Source organism: Haliotis asinina, chromosome 13 (assembly GCF_037392515.1).
Source record: "Haliotis asinina isolate JCU_RB_2024 chromosome 13, JCU_Hal_asi_v2, whole genome shotgun sequence".
NCBI classification, from domain to species: Eukaryota; Metazoa; Mollusca; class Gastropoda; order Lepetellida; family Haliotidae; genus Haliotis; species Haliotis asinina.
Window position 1 is genome coordinate 9,279,246 of NC_090292.1, and position 16,819 is coordinate 9,296,064.

General features: G+C 43.2%; 1 protein-coding gene across 3 annotated transcripts in view; it reads left to right on the forward strand.

Moving 5' to 3' along the window:
- LOC137260098 (COMM domain-containing protein 4-like) overlaps positions 1–16,819 on the forward strand; it is a 30,646-nt gene that overhangs the window by 7,269 nt on the left and 6,558 nt on the right. For all 3 annotated transcript variants that reach the window (XM_067797790.1, XM_067797791.1, XM_067797792.1), the window contains exons 5-6: positions 200–319; positions 2,714–2,794. In XM_067797790.1, the coding sequence (XP_067653891.1) occupies positions 200–319; positions 2,714–2,794 (201 nt within the window). The remainder of the gene's footprint in view (positions 1–199; positions 320–2,713; positions 2,795–16,819) is intronic.

Sequence of the window (16,819 nt, forward strand, 5' to 3'; positions counted from 1 at the left end):
TATTGTAATATTGTAATGTTAATTCGTAATGTTAGGATTTTTACTAGTCACAGGCTAGAGGGCAAGTAGCTGTTTTGCACACTGGTTTCATGGGGATGTAAATCTTATGTTCATATTTGTATACCTTGTAGCCCTTGTGTTCTCCTGCCGTATGGTTTGTCAATTTTCACATGTCATCTTCACTGATGATGTTTTCCAGAGATGGGTGATGTGAAAGCCAGCATTGCAGCCCTGACGTTTATCTTGACGAGTGCGGGCAAGTACAGCGTAGATGGGGATACATTGTCTAATGAGCTTCAACAGCTTGGCCTTCCTAAAGGTAACAATCTGATCATAGTCACACGTACATATACAATCAGCTAGACTGTCATGAACAGGCTTATACTGGACAGAAAAAGAAACACAAGTTTAAAAAAATGAAATTTTACAAAAGTAAGAGTTTGTGTTTGTGTCTTCTGTTTACGAACTTGACAAAAACCAGAGGTGCATTTGTTTTGCTGTTCAGTATGACGGTTGTAAAAGTTGTTATCCCACTGGCATGTAATGCGGGGGGTTAGTCAACGCCTCGTCTGTCAGTCCGTCTGCCCGTAATCATTTTGTTTACAGAGCATAACTCAGAAAACATTCAATATTTTTAGACCAAACTTGATAGATATAATAATTTCAACCTATAGTTGTGCCTTTTGCTATTTACAGATTCTTGGCATTTTTATTTTTTTGTTTCTCCGTGGAACATTTTGGTGTTAGTCTAATGGTAGGGTGGGCTTCGTTTCCGGAGCAGAACTAAAAAAACGTTCAATATTTTTCTGCAAAACTTGGTAGATATATCAATCAGAACTCAAAGTGGTGCCTTTTGCTATTTACAACTTTTTTGGATTTACTATTTTCTTGGTTTCCATGGAAATGTTTCAGACATAGTCTCAAAAGTGAGAGGTGTATTTCGTTTCTGGAGCAGAACTCAAATACTTCTTAATATCCGTCAACAAAATTTGGTCAGTATGTGTGGCAGACCCCAAAGTGGTGCCTTTTGCTGTGTACAGATATTTGTGATTTAATATTTTCTTGGTTTCCATGGAAACATTTCAGACTGTGTCTCAAAATGGAGGGATGGGCTTTGTTTCTGGAGCTCAACTTGAAAACCATTTCATATCTTTCAACAGATCTTGGCATATATATGAGACAGATCTTGAAATGGTGACTTTTGCTGATTACAGATATGTGGCATTTATATTTTTCATGAATTCAATGGAAACAATTCAAACTTTGTCTTAAAAAACATCAAATAACTATCAGATGATTTGTCCTTTCAAACATGTGGGGGCCGGGGGGATATGTAATCTTCTGATGACTCTTTGTATTTTGAGGGGTCCTGTCCATTTATATTAGTCAAAATATGTTCCTCAAACAGTCATAAATGAGGTAAAATCTGTCAAGGTCAGGTTGTTTGACACTTTTTGTGTGTCTCCCTAATTGTCACCCCAACATAATGTGATGAAAAGTTTTCTCATCTCACTTTTCTGTAATGTGATGAACAACATGTTCTTACCATTGCACATTATGAAAACAAATCAGGTCAGTTTTTCATTTTCATAAACCAGTTGCTTCTGAAGCAAAGCAACTTCTGTCACATCATACAGTTGAATCTGTCAAATTCGGACTCTTTGTAAACCGGTTTTTCTCCATAATCAGGACAACTCTCTGCGTCTTGATAAAATGTATTCTTTATTTATCACTAAAACTTGCTTTATTACCTTGATTCTCTCTATTACAGATTACAGCAATCAGCTTGCTATGAAAGCAATGATACGTGATCTAATATGTAACAATATGTTAAATATGAACATCTCCATTGCTCCTGTTCTCAGACTGACTTGTCCTTAATAAAGAGAGGTAATTCATCATAGTGGTAATGGACAAAAGTTTACTATATCTTGACAATTAAGTCAGGCCCCGGCCAGTCTGTAATAGGCAGATTCCACTGTAATCTGATTTAAAGATTATAACCACGTGATCTAGATTTTGAAATTTCATTGAATAATTTACATACATTAAATATATCTTGGAGGTTGAAGATGACAATCACATTATAAAGTATAAATGCTTCTAGAGACATTATTAAATAGTTTATATTTCCTGATTTTAGGGACTCGTGAAGGTCCTGGGGTAGAATAGGCCTTCAGCAACCCATGCCTGGAATAAAAGGCGACTGCTTGTCGTAAGAGGTGACTAACGGGATCGGGTGGTCAGGCTCGCTGACTTGACTGCATCATGTCATCGGTTCCCAATTGCAGAAATCAATGTTCATGTTGTTGGTCACTGGATTGTCTGGACCAGACTAGATTATTTACAGACCACTGCCATATAGGTGGAATATTGCTGAGTGTGGTGTAAAACTCAACTCACTGACTCACCCTGATTTTAGGTCACTTGCTCTGTGGCAAGTTGCTTTAAAAAAATTGAAACTTTGCTAGCCAACCCAACAATCTCTGCTTGTTATGAGAAGCAGTCACAGTGATCCAGCACTTGGTTGAGTGTGTGTTGTTATACACCAGTGTGTTAGACAGTTGATAACAATCACTGGATAGCTTGGTCCAGATTATTCACTGTTTTCAGTTATACAGCTGGAATATTCTGAGAGCAGCACTGAGCGACAAACAAGGGCAAATGCAAAACAGGCTCACTTGCAAAACCAGTTTTTTCTTCTGTTTCACAGAACACGCAACCTCTCTTACCAAGTCTTACAGTGACAGCCTAGACAAGCTGCAGATACGGTTGCAGGAACAGTCTCTCCGCTGTAAGTAGTGCTGCCTTCCCACTTCAGTGAAATCAGATCTTTAACTCTGAACTGTGAGGAGTAAGAATTCAGATTGACAGCAACCTGTCTGAGAAGACAAGATAAATCAGATCACGTTTGATAAGCATTAAGAATTTGGCAGGGTAATGGGTGTGCAACTAAATGTGTCTGAGAAGACAAGATAAATCAGATCACGTTTGATAAGCATTAAGAATTTGGCAGGGTAATGCGTGTGCAACTAAATGTGTCTGAATAAGGACCAGGGTGTCTTTCTTCCCAATGCCTGGTGCATTAACTGGTTTCCTTGAACAATAGTCTTTACCCAAACATTCTATGCATGACACTCACCTATTATTGTACATCCCAATTTCTATCACTGTATACTTTACTGGTGTCATCTATGGTCATCTATGGTCATCCTTTCTATGTAAACATCTTGTACAAACATTATGTATATCCACATCCAGTCTAAGAAAACTTAGTCTCAGTGTATTTCGTTACACTCCACCACTGAGTCTAACAAAACCTAGTAGAAGGTCGCGCCAGGTAAGCTTTGAGCGGCAAATGGCCGTCCAATCAAACGCGAGACGGTTAAATACATTTAACCAATCAGACAATGGGTGCTATTCAGGGATCGGAGGGACTTAAAAAATATTCCACATACAAAAATCTGCATATAACACAGTTATTTGATGTGCATTATGTACGCGTTAGGGTTTCTGTTGATATGGTTACCATTACCTAATATTTCATCCAAGATGACATGCCAAAAGCACTATTTTCTGCGGCTGTTTACTCTCTGTTGTCATGGTTGTACGGACGCCGTGTGAATCACCCAGAAGCGATCGTACGCTAAATAGCATTCGGAATCATTCGGATACGAACCTTTTCGAGATAAAAAGTTCAAAAGGTATGGGCGAATATTGGTCAGTCTCAAAGGTTGCCTGACGCAACCTCCCATAAGGTTTTGTTAGACTCAGTAGTGGAGTGTAACAAAAAATACTAAGGATATGTTTACTTACACTGATCCCTTTTCAACTTAATTCCCTGACTAACCCATTGTAAAAGCAACACTTGTGGCTTCATGTACATACTATATATACCTCCGTAACTATTCACAGTCATTCACTTTTTGTATGGGCAGGTATTAGCCCAGAAACATTGTGTGTAAATAATAAAGAAATTGCACATCCATAACAAGTGTCTTGCATTAGATAAATTGGGGACAGGAGGGTAAATCTTGGTTTCTTGGTTGATTAAGAAACGCAGTACTCTCTACCCCCATTTGTAATGTAATAAAATGCACTTTTGCCCTCAATTATTACACTTAAAGCATGAGGATGCTAGCATCGGAGTGCTTTAATGTTATACTAGCTCAAGGCATAACTTCATAGATTATATATTTAATGCTTACTGATAATTAATCTTAGGGAGAGAACAAACAGAAAAATGACTATGAAAATCCTCATTGAAATCTAACTGATGTGATGTTCAATTGGTGTGTCTGTCCACCTATACAAACTATAGGTTACTAAAGTTTAAAATCAGTTAAAGCACTCACTATATGTTATGTATGTATGGTTACATTAAGATGAATTTCTCCGCGAACATGGAGGAGCCAACCTAATGCACATGAATTACATGAGGGTTGTGCATCAAACTGCTGAAAGGTATAGGTATTGCAGGTATAGTGCATATGAAGAAATGGGTTTTGGTGTAAAATATCGCTAAGAATTCACCAGTTATTACTGAGTTTCATTATATATTGAACTATTAACAACAATCGTATCAACATGACAATTATTTTACAATACATCAGTTCATATGTAAACAATACCTCATAACAGAATGGAATATTTTGCAAAATCTAGTTTAGAGCAGTTGACTGAAACAAGTAGCTATGTACACTAGTGTTTCAAAACTTTTGATGGGCAGTACATGCTACGACTCACATTACCACGAAAGGAACTGATTGACAGTTTGGAGACGGGTTACATCCTGGTTAGTAGTATAGGGAATGATAGTCCGAAAACACTTTTCAAAACCCCCCTCTAAAAAGCCTCATTTAGTAAATGAGGCTTTGGTGGGACTATTAGCTCTTGCTATTATTGCCCCTACTACAAAGCCACGCCATCACGTTTACCGTGACTTGGCAGGCGGTAACACTGTGCCGTACGGTACGATCAATAATTCTTCTCTTACAAATCCCCTACCCGGCCCACCCCTCAAGTAGTATAAGTTAGGTTCGTCGGCTTTCATATCCACTTTATCTATGTTGTAAGTTTTGACCGACCATATAGGATCGGTGGCTCGCTTACGACTATCGCCCTCGTGTTCCCCCGGCTGGTATAGATACCTCACTTTGGCGCCCTATGTCACGTTTATATCGATGAAACAGTTTAACGTGAACCGCCTACGATCTCTTTGGTGTTCATAATAAAGGCTTGCTGGGCTTTTTGTATTCCCTGTTCTATGTACTTTTTTTTCTCGTCCTCGCTGATAGCAGACTTACGAGACTTGGATCGAATATCTTGTTTCATTTCGTTATATTTTTTGAGTTCAGATAGGATTGAACGAAACTCCTCTTCTGAGATTTTACTGTCAGAGAGTGCCGTGGAAATACGCTCACTAACTGTGTTCAGCTTTGCTTCGGCCAGAACCCTGATCTCGTCGTGTTTCAATGCCTTACGATGCAGTCTGCGTGATACCAACTTAAGCGTCAACCCTAACACCCCCGCTATCCCAGCTGTTATTTCAAAACCTAGCACTATAGGTGCAGCCACGATGGTGGTTAACAACCCAACGCCTGCCGCCCCTAGTCCCATGCTGGTTGTAATAAGGATAGTGTCAGCCCCGTCTACGATATTGAAAGCTCTATTATATTTTTTACATAGTGCTTTCCGCGTGTCACGGTCTTGTTCTAGTTGGCGTTTCACATCACATAACTGCCTCAAACGGAACCCATCTACGGTTTCCAGCGTCTTCGCTACTTCCTCTACGACTGGGTACAGACCCATCCTATAATATATATTTTGAAAGATTTTTTAATTGGGTTTCAATTAAAAGTCTATCAATGAATTTGAAGTCTACAAGTTCTATACCACTAGTCAGGGAAATAGGTGAGAGGTAAATAAAATCTCTTGTTGTAACATAAACCCCACTGAGGCTTATTAAGTAGTTTATAGGACCCCCGTGGGTATCCTGTTGTATAACAATACGACAATATTGGTTTATGTGTTCTTTAGCCCAGTGTATTGACACCCCGGGTAAAATTTGGTGTGATATTGGGATGGTTCTATAGAAAGACGTAAAGAAGACTTCTATGATGAGGGTGGAAGGGGAGAATATCTCAAGCTGCCTTTCGTGTAAATAACTACTGCTAAATTTTAATTTATTGTCTGGATGAGCCCTTAACCCATTTTTTTCGTAACTAATAGATTCTGTGTTTACTAATGTATTCTCCGGAATGAAATCCCCGGGCCAGATACCGTTGTTCCTAATCTTAGAGATATACCCATTATTTAATATTATATTAGGTGAGGTGGGTGTTAAGTTGATCAGCCATTTAGGTTTTTTAAAATCTGGTAACGGCACCCGTCTGTACACGTTGTCTTTGAAGTGTAGGATGTAGAATTCATCTTCCTCACCAGGCTGATCGAACCCCTCTGTATCTCCCAGGTCGTTAAGTGTAGTGTTGGGATGATGACTGGTCATTATTATACTATTACGATATAATTTCCAACTGGTTTTCTGATAATAATTCAGGGGTTAACTTAATACCCATGAAGTGTATGTTGTCAGGCAGGAAGATATTGATTAGTGATATCTTGTTTTCCACGATCACGTTGACCCCCTGCAGACTGGTCTTGGAGTCGACACCCACCCGCACGTAAACGTTGCAAACTTGAAACTGGTGTCGTTTCACCCACCCGAGTTTGATCCCCTTCACGATCTCGACATCATTCACCGATGGTTCCCCTAGATAGACTTTGATGAACAGTGTTGAGTTTGCCGGTAGATCCTCTAGTATCTTGACCACGCCTTCGAATTCAGACACCAACTGCAATTTCACGTTTTGCATGGCCGGTTTACTCGATAGCATGTGGGCTGCTATAGTGTTGACTGGGCTGACGACTATGCTACGTCTCTGAGTTGGGATGTAAGCCACGAGCAGGGTTCCATTGTTCACGACTTTGTTTAGGTGGTTGTCTTTGTTATCCGTGAACACGTAAGGGGAGACGAGTCTAATATTGAGAAACCATTTGTTATCGGGTAACAACACCCACTTGTCATCTTCGGTGAAGACGAGCATATATGGTTTGTTTTTGACGACGGTAGTGCTCTCAACATCGTCTAAGTCGAACAGTTTACCTCCGAATGATGGGTATATTCTCCAGTTGTCATCACCGGTGTTGACGAGGGCGTACTTAGTGTTGGCTGTTGCTCCTGTGGTATCTATCATATCACTTAGGGTTCCACCGGAGGGGATTTCAACGCGTTTGTAAATGTTGTTTTTTAGTTGCTAGGCGTATGATTTACCATCTACTCCGGGAGCGTCGAAACCGCGTGTGTCTCCGAGGTCGGAGATCCCGATATTGACGCATTTTTTCACTCCGGGCCCTTGTGCGCTGGTCATGTTACGTGAAGCGTTAAGCTGAGGTATCCTATATTTACAGGATTATGATTTATATCTAACACCGATATTGTCAGCTCAGGTATGTTGCCCTGGGTTAATCTCTTATACTGCCGTGGTGAAAACGACTCGGTTCTACCGTCGTTGAATTTCTCAGTTTTCACCGGCACTGCTCTCAATATAGTGGAAGGGTGACCTCCTTGAATGTTATACGTTGTGCTCACCTGACCGAGATGAATGTACAGCTCTCGGTACGGTACTAGGTCGGGTAACTTCGTGCCTGTGACGGTTGTTGTTGGTTTTATCTCGTCAGGAGACATACCGAGCATCCTTGCTAATGGTCGGCCGAGCCTCAAAGGGTTTATTCCATTGTTGATTAACACCACTGTGCCGTTCGAGTCGTTCATCTTGAGTTCGGCTCCCAGGGGTTTGAAGACCTCGTCGTTTAGAGAGCACACGCTGTAGTAGCCGTCAGTTATCTGACTGCGAGTTCCACTGACGAACAGCTTATTGTTGTTGATATTAATGTTAGTCCATTGCGGTAGGTAGGTGATATCGCAGAGTGCGACTTCGAGTTGACCTGACGTGTTATCGATCGCGTGCGTCAGCTGAACGGCCTCACCGCTAGTTATTCCTGGAAGTGTTATGTACATATTATAATATATGAATTATAAATTATAATATGGATTTAGCACACTTGAAAATCGTGGTGAATGCAGATGGTACTGGGTTTAAAACAACCTTTATTGATATCTTTGAAAAGTATGTCGTGTCCGTTAATAACGCGCAGGCGGTGGTAAACTGGAATCAAAACCCAATGCAGTTTTGGCAGAACCAACTCAACTTTGCTGTGTGGTGTGCGACGACAGGGTCGGGTGTGACACCAGACTATGGTATAGACGAACTGAGTAAGGCGGTTGTTTTGTTTCATATTTATTATCAAACGAGACGAATATTGAAGGAAATAAGTGCTCCTCTTCCCCAAGATAAAGCGTGGAGTATGACGAATAACCCCTATGATAGACGCGCTTATGAACGTATTTGTGGGGAGTTTGAGATTCCAACGAATAAAGACTTTCGCCTTCCTGGTGTGAACCATGGTCTCGGTATAGTTCTCGTGTACTTCTACAGGTCCGGAAAATATTATGCTGGTTCTAAAGATGGTTCATACAACCCACACCGTCATACATTTACAGGCCCCACAACGAATGAACAGATCCATGTCAGCTGTATAAAACAAACAAGTCCTGATGCAGCCACAGCCTGGACTAAAATGATCTCAAAAACATCGAAAGGATTCACTCGTGCTGGTACAATACGCTTGAACGACTCGATTCGAACGTACGTGTGGGCGGTGTTGGGTGCGCAGTCGATGACGCGTTCTAACATCCTCGGTAAGGGAACTGCTTACGACGCTCAGACACAATTCGTTTCCAACGTTGAGGATGCTATCAATTCTCCAGTTGATCTCCCGAGGGCCATCGACCGTTACCAAAATGTGTTAGAATACGCCAGATCGAAAGTCAATTACGTGTTCGGCGTGGGGTTATACATGGCTCCGAGTGATATGCAACTGAGAATAAAAAAAGTGGTGGGTTATAACAACAAAATAGTTATAGCCACGGCGGACCAAAAATTGGGTATCAACCCCGATATTAACACCCCACATATCCCACGCACCCAACCACGTGAAAAGGGTATAGTGGCGCCACCTCCGGAGCCTAAAATTCATGTGGAGGTACCCCCTGGGGGTGTGGGGGTTTCCACCACCTATCAACAGCATATTGATAATAAAACAGCCTTAGTGATTGGTGGGGTAACTTTGGGACTTATTTGGTTAAAGATTTCTTAGCCGCTACGTACACCAGACCCGCCACGGCGACGATGGCTGCCCACATGTTTTGACTGAGCCACATGGCAGTTTTAGACAGAGCGCCCAACAACCACGAGACGATGCTACCCAGGATGCCGGGAAGGGCTTCGGCGGCTTTACCAGCCAGTTTAGCTAGGCCTTCCCCGAGTTTTTTAATCCAGTCTTTAACACCCCCACCACCGCCTGGAGTTCCCCCGCCGCCGGCAGGCCCCATAGGGGTTCCTCCCACCAGTGACACCACCAGGGTTGATATAATAAAACCCAATGCAGTCAGAATGCTGGCGATGGTGATCCCTTGCTCCCGGAACAATATCCGAATCCTGTTGGCTAAAGTTGTATCTTCGTTCAGTATTCTATCGATTGTTTCCCGAATACGGCTGATCTGGGATCGAAGATGTTCACGATTCGAGGAAGCGGCTTCCAATCGTGTACGTCTCTCGTCTTCTAAATCACGTATTCGTTCATTGATACGATTCTTCATATCATCGTCGTCAGTTTCGGTGAGTTTGGTTTTTTCCCTAGCAATGTGCTCGTCGATTTCGTTCAGTTTCCCCATGTTGTTCACGAGTTCTCCACGCACGCGTTTCACGGCTTCGTCTAAGCCGTACAGTTCCCTTACCGGAAAGTCAAACCCCGGTAACGGTTTGTCCCAGTAGGTGCTCAATAGTTTTTCTATGCTGTCCGAGGCTTCTGTAGCACGCTCTGGCGTCATTTCATCTATAGTGGTGAGGTGGGATCTGGTAGCTTGCAGATCTTCTTTAACGGTCTTAGGTATTGCACCACCGTAATCAGGCATGTTTAGATGTTCATGGATAAATTCGCCACCACCATTGCGGCTGGCTAGAGTTGACAAGGCCAGTGGTTTTTTATTGATCTTGTTAAAGAGGTTGACCTCTGGGGCAGACTTAAGACGTAGAACACCCTTTTTATCAATAAAAAAATTATTGTAGTCTCGACCCTTTGGTTCAACGTAGTTTTTATCGTTTTTTAATCCTTCGTAATAATCATTTACCGTTGTTTCTAAAAGTTGTTGGCTCAATGGCAAACTAGTAAATGAGGTCTCCTGCTCATCATCGTATACCTGGGCACTAGCGCCCCGCATATCATCCATAGGTATGTCTTCATCCATTAGTATTTAAATATATTTTATTTATATATAACAATGTACGGTAGAAAATTAGATCCTTTCAGAAAATTGAGAGAGCCATTAGGTGCCAGAGCCGTGCGACAGTCGGTGACCATCACCAACAATCCCAGCAAGATAGACCAGAACCAAACTCTGCTGGTTAGATTTCCAAACCTTGGTGAGAATGACCTCATTGTACCAGGCACTGTTCGACTGGCGTTCAATATCACGTTGACCTCCGACAACGACAAACGCGAGCTAGTGCGGAACGTGGGTCGAGCTATCATCAAGAAAACGACCGTCAAGATCAGCGGTAACGAGGTACTGAGCATCGACGACAGCGACGTGTTTCACTGCTACAAGGATCTCTGGAAAAGCGAGAGAGAACGAGTCAATGATGTGTACCAGGGTATCAGCAAATCAACCCGGGCGCGCATAGGATACGTCTTCACGCAAGACCAACAAGACAAGCTATCGGACGGTGAAAAGGCCATCGCTCTAGCATACGGGAATCGATTCTGCGTGCCGCTCGACTTCGAGTTGCTCACGGGACACGCGCCGTTTTACCAGGCCGCGCTGGGTGATAGGCTCGAATACGAGCTCACGTTTAACGACTATAGCAAAGTAGTGCGTACGCCGAACGGTGATGAGGCCAGTTATGCCATAGACAACATCTCTCTGGAGTTCGACATGGTCACTAGCCCGGAGCTGGCCAGGCAGGTTCGAAGCCAGTACTCTGGGAAGATGGCCATCCTGTACGATCGCGTACTGAGGCATAGATCAGTCGTGCGAGATAAGAGCGACACTGTGTGGAATATCAACCTGAACGTGCCGGCGCGATCGATGAAAGGTATCCTGGTCGTCCCCGTGGAGGATTATGATCCATTCCGGAGGGACAGCGAAAAGTTTTTCAACCCCGAGATTGAAAAGGTGGAAGTGACTATCGAGGGCGTGCCCAACCAGCTGTTCAGTCATGGTATGAGACCACACCAGCAGTGGGATGAGATAAAAAAGCTACCAGTGGGGGATTATATAACAAAGGACCTGGACCTCGGCTCCGTGCAGATCGGTGAATACCTGACCACCAAGTACGCCCTATGGTTGGACATGCGATCCACGGATGATGATAAACTGCACGGTAGCGGGCGTCGTATAGATAACGGTAGCGAAGGGATAACCATCCAGATTAATAAGAAGGCCCAAACCGCTGGTAAGTTGAAATTATATCTGTACGTAATTATGGACGCGCAACTTAATATAGACAATGGGAGATTCGTGCAAGCCATCTACTAGTGGGGGTCTCCCCCACCTACCCACTGACCCACACTGCGCTATCATATGCGGGCAGACTGGCTGTGGGAAGACCGTTTTCGTGTTGGATATGTTGGAGGGTTACTACAAGGATGTGTTCGATAACATCGTTATCATGTGCCCTACTCTGGGCATGAATAAAACGTACGCGCGACCTTGGGTGATGACGGACCCGGACGTACACAAAATCGACCCTGGAACACGCCTGCAGGACTGGTTGAAAGCTCTTCACGAGAAATTTAAAGGGGAACCGACGCTGTTTATACTGGACGACTGCAGCGCTAATCGCGAGATAACAAAAAAGAGAGACATGCTATCGTACCTGGCCTTCTCCGGCCGGCATGCAAATCACAGCGTCTGGGTGCTAACGCAGAAGTTCAACTCGGTGTTGAAAGACCTCAGGGAGCAGACGCGATGGGTGGCCTTATTTCACTGCAAGGATAGGGATTCGTTCGAGGAGTGTTTGAGAGAGAACGATGTGATGAGTAAATTAGAACGGGAACGGGTAAAGAAACAGCTCGCTGAAACTAAACACGCTAAGCTCGTACTAAAGACCGACCAACCAGTAGCATATATAGTTTGCTAAGCAAAGCTAAGTAAAAGCTAAGCAAAAGCTAAGCAAAGCTAAGCAAAGCTAAGCATAGCTATGATATTTGAAGTATTTGTCGTGTGCAACTTAACTTTCATTTCTCTGTGTTTTGTTTGTATTGGGTATTATATAGTTAAAACTAAATCTTACTTGTTATATTATAAGATGGAGTGTGAGGAATTGCTCGAACAATTGTCTGTGGAGGGTTCCCCAACTGGGGATTCCCCCAAGCGAGAGAAACTGGTGGCGTTGGCTGTTGGCGGCAAAGCCAAACATTACTTTGGAGACTACACTCCGGATAAAATTAACAAAATGTCAGCCGAAGAAATCGATAAGCTGTACGCTAGATACGAGTCCCGGCTCGGAGCAGAAATGACAAAGACAATAGGATCGGCTATGACCCAGATGTACACCGGTATTGTGTCACATTTCCTTCCCATTCCACCAGAGCGCCGACTTTACCTGTGGGAGGACCTCGAGAAAGACCCTTTTATCGAACACGCCGTGAGCTCTATCAGCTGCGGGCTGTACCACAAATATGGTATGTTGTTGGCTCCAGTGACGGCGGCGATTATCACAGCAAAACATTGCCAATTTGAGAGAAAGAATAATAATAATAGTATAGATGGATGCTGCACAGGAAACCCCAGTGGAGGTACCCCCAACAGTGATGGAGGAGACCCCACCCCCAACAGTGACCCCTTCAGTGGAGGTACCTCCAACAGTAACCAGGCAGAAGAATCCTAAGAGAGTAGCTGCCGGTAAAAAACGGTGGTGTAACCAACATAAAGTGACCAACCCAACCCGACTGTTGTTGGCTGTAGGCGTAACTGCTGCCGTGGTTATAACATGGTTATATACCTCCCACAGTGAGCCACAACCCAACAGTGAGAACAGTGAGGGTATGGGGGTATCCCCCATGGTAGACCCGCATATCATGTTATAATTTAAAATATTTTATATCATATACATAATGTCTGAGGGGAAAACGTTCGTCAACGACGCATACCACGCCACAGTGGTAGCCAGTTTAGCAGTAGGGTACGCTCGGTTGACTAAAATGGTGCTTAAACAACCAACTATCAAGCTAGATTTCAACCTGCAGGATATGGGTATGCTCATAATGAACCTTGGTATGGCGATGGCCACAAAAGACATCCTAGTAAAACAAGGAATAATACCTGATAATATAATGAAATAAATATAGGGATGGCCACGATAGCTATGATGGTTGGTGGGGCGTTAGTGAATGCCCTGGCATTTTCCGGGAGTAATTTCCTCTTCTCGAAACTACGAGATGATCACGCGGCTGAAATACAGGAAGAAAGGAAGCGACACGATCTCGCTACTGAGAAATTACAAAGAGCACAGGCCGAGTACGCTAAAAAACGCCTCCAGAGGCTCGATTTTATTAACGAACAACTCCAGCGTGAAAACCATGCCGTTCAAACATTCAACGATGTCGATGAAGCAATGAAAGAATACTACCTACTAACTGGTAAACGATTGGAAGCGCTCAATGAACCCACACTCGCTCAGTACTACACACCATCCAAGGGACAAATGAATCGTGAACTGGGCTTCATAGTGTTGGGTATAGCAGCTACTGCGTTGGTTGCTAAACAATTAAACTAAAATACCTATATAAGTAAACATGAGACCCGCTCCATACCGATGCGAATATATACTTATGGGGAAGACCGAGGCCTGTGGTAGGAAATGCAGGAATCAGGGGTTCTGTTGTTTCCATATGGGAAGTCCTAACTACACGTGTTCTGTGTGTGGTATCGGGGTTAAAGGGCACTACTGTTTATGTAAAGCTCACGGAGCGAACGTAGTCAGACATCAACTCATATACGAGAATAAAAAAGACTACATAAAAGAACGTAGGCGACTGCTCAAGATAAAATCCAATTAGAGATTGGTTCTCTTAGGTGTAAACATGTCTACTGTACATTCTTGAATATGGAAGCCTATCTTACGGTAAAACAATTAAAAGCTATAGCAAAACAGCTTGGATGCCGGCGTTATTCAAACCTGGGGAGAGCCGGGTTAATCGAATTGTTATCAAATAACCAAACACTGATCGATGCCTACATAGATTCACACAAGCTGTTGGAAGACTTACGAGAATTGTGGCCAACAAACCGAGTTTGGTTAATAAGTGATTACAAGAAATAAAATATTTTTTATCAAGAGTGGAGGAGTTACCTCCCCTTACTGTGAACCAATTAGACATTAGTTCTCTTAGGTGTAAACACAATGACTACTGTGCGCGAGCTCAAGAGGGTCGCAAAACAGAGAGGTGTTATCGGGTATTCTAGAATGCGGAAGCCAGCATTGTTGAGATTACTAGGTTTAGAAGTCCCTCCTACGGTAAAACAGTTAAAAGCTCAAGCGAAACAGCTTGGATACACGGGTTATTCAAAATTGGGGAAAGCCGGGTTAACCGCATTGTTATCACATACCCCAGTAGCACGTCCAACTGTAAAACAACTGAAAGCCGAGGCACACGATTTGGGTTTAGGCGGGTATTCTCGTATGAGAAAACCACAGCTTGTAGAATTATTACGACAGAATAGAGCTATTGACCTACAGTTCGTGCGCACTGAGCACGCCGTAGGCAATTATTTGAGAGGTTGGCGCATGCACATTGATAGAAACATAGACATTACAGATATTAAGCCTCTGATAGCTGATAAGGTCAACCAGGAACTAAATAATCTAGGAAGTATCAAGTTTCAGATCACAGTGAAAATGTCACTCGATAAGCAGGTTGGGAGTACCACTGAGTATGTTCAACCTTACTTCCGAGGTAAACAAGAGGTCGTCACACATGCAGAGACCATTGACACATCAATCGATAATAGTTTTCAGCAGATACGAGAATACCTAGAACGCTACACACACATGGGGTCCGGGTGGGCTGTAGATAAAATCGATAATGTCTATCTAGATATAGCTAAATACGTGCCGTTCAGAGGTGGGTCATACCTAGCCTTGCCTCCCTACTATAAGAACAAACAAGCTATAGTAAACGTTAAGAATAGAGGAAACGATTGCTTGAGGTTATCTATCAGGTCAGCCTTATTTCCAGCTGCCACTAATCCGAACAGGCCTTCTAATTATCCACAGGACGATGGGCTCAACTGGGATGGTATAGATGAACCCACCCCAATATCCCAGATCACTAAAGTAGAAAAACAGAATAATCTGGCTATAAATGTCTTTGGACACGAAGGTAATACAACAATAATACACAGGGTCAGCCCGGTGAAGGATTGTCAAGTTATTAATTTATTCATGATTCAAAAAGGTGAAACGTATCACTACACGTGGATAAAACATCTCAGCCGGTTGTTGCACGACCAGTCGAAACACGTTGGGGAAAAACACTTTTGTGTACGATGCCTACACTGTTTCAGTCGGGCTGATTTATTAGAATCCCACCTGGAGGATTGCCAAGGTGTTGGGCAGACGGCCATACGAGTCGACATGCCTAAGGAAGGTGAAAATATCCTAAAATTCGACAATCACAAGAACCAAATGTCTGTGCCTTATATAATATACGCCGACTTCGAAGCCTTAGTGGTTGGGGAATCATCCACTAGTGGGAGTTTCACACACAAAACACAAGAGCATAAAGCCTGTTCGTTTGGATACATTGTCGTCCGTTGTGACGGGGAAACGAAAGCTCCGGTAGTGTATAGGGGTCCTGACGCGGCTGAAAGGTTTCTAAAGTGCTTGCAGGAGGAAGAAAAAATTATTAGGAATGCATTGTATAAAATCGCTCCAATGCGTATGACCAGAGCCGACAAGCTAGCTCACGCCAGTAGCACTAACTGTCACGTGTGCGACTCACCACTTAACGGTGATTCGGTGAGAGATCACTGCCACATAACTGGTAAGTATAGAGGCGCCGCTCACAACGCGTGCAACCTCAAGCTTAAAATCAATCCTAAGACAATAAACATCCCCGTTGTCTTTCACAACTTGAGAGGATACGACTCTCACTTGATCATGCAGGCCATCGCGAAAATCGATGGTAATATATCGTGCATACCAAACAACATGGAGAGATACATCTCCTTCAGCTTAAACGGACTTAGGTTCATTGACTCGTTTCAATTCCTCCTGTCGTCACTCGACAGTCTGGTCAAGGCCAACAATACCTTCCCTATCACAGATCGATACACAGACGCCGAGACTAGACACCTGCTCATGAGGAAGGGCGTATACCCATATGAGTACATGGATAGCTGGGCTAAGTTCACAGAGACCAGACTACCTCCTATCGACTGCTTTTATAGCAAGCTGAATGAGGCGTCAGTCTCACGAGACGATTACTCGCACGCGATTAACGTATGGAATAAACTGGGTTGTAAGAACCTGGGCGATTATCACGATCTGTACTTGAGGACAGATGTACTGCTGTTAGCCGACGTGTTTGAAACGTTCAGGCGGACCTGTTTAAAGCAGTATAAACTCGACCC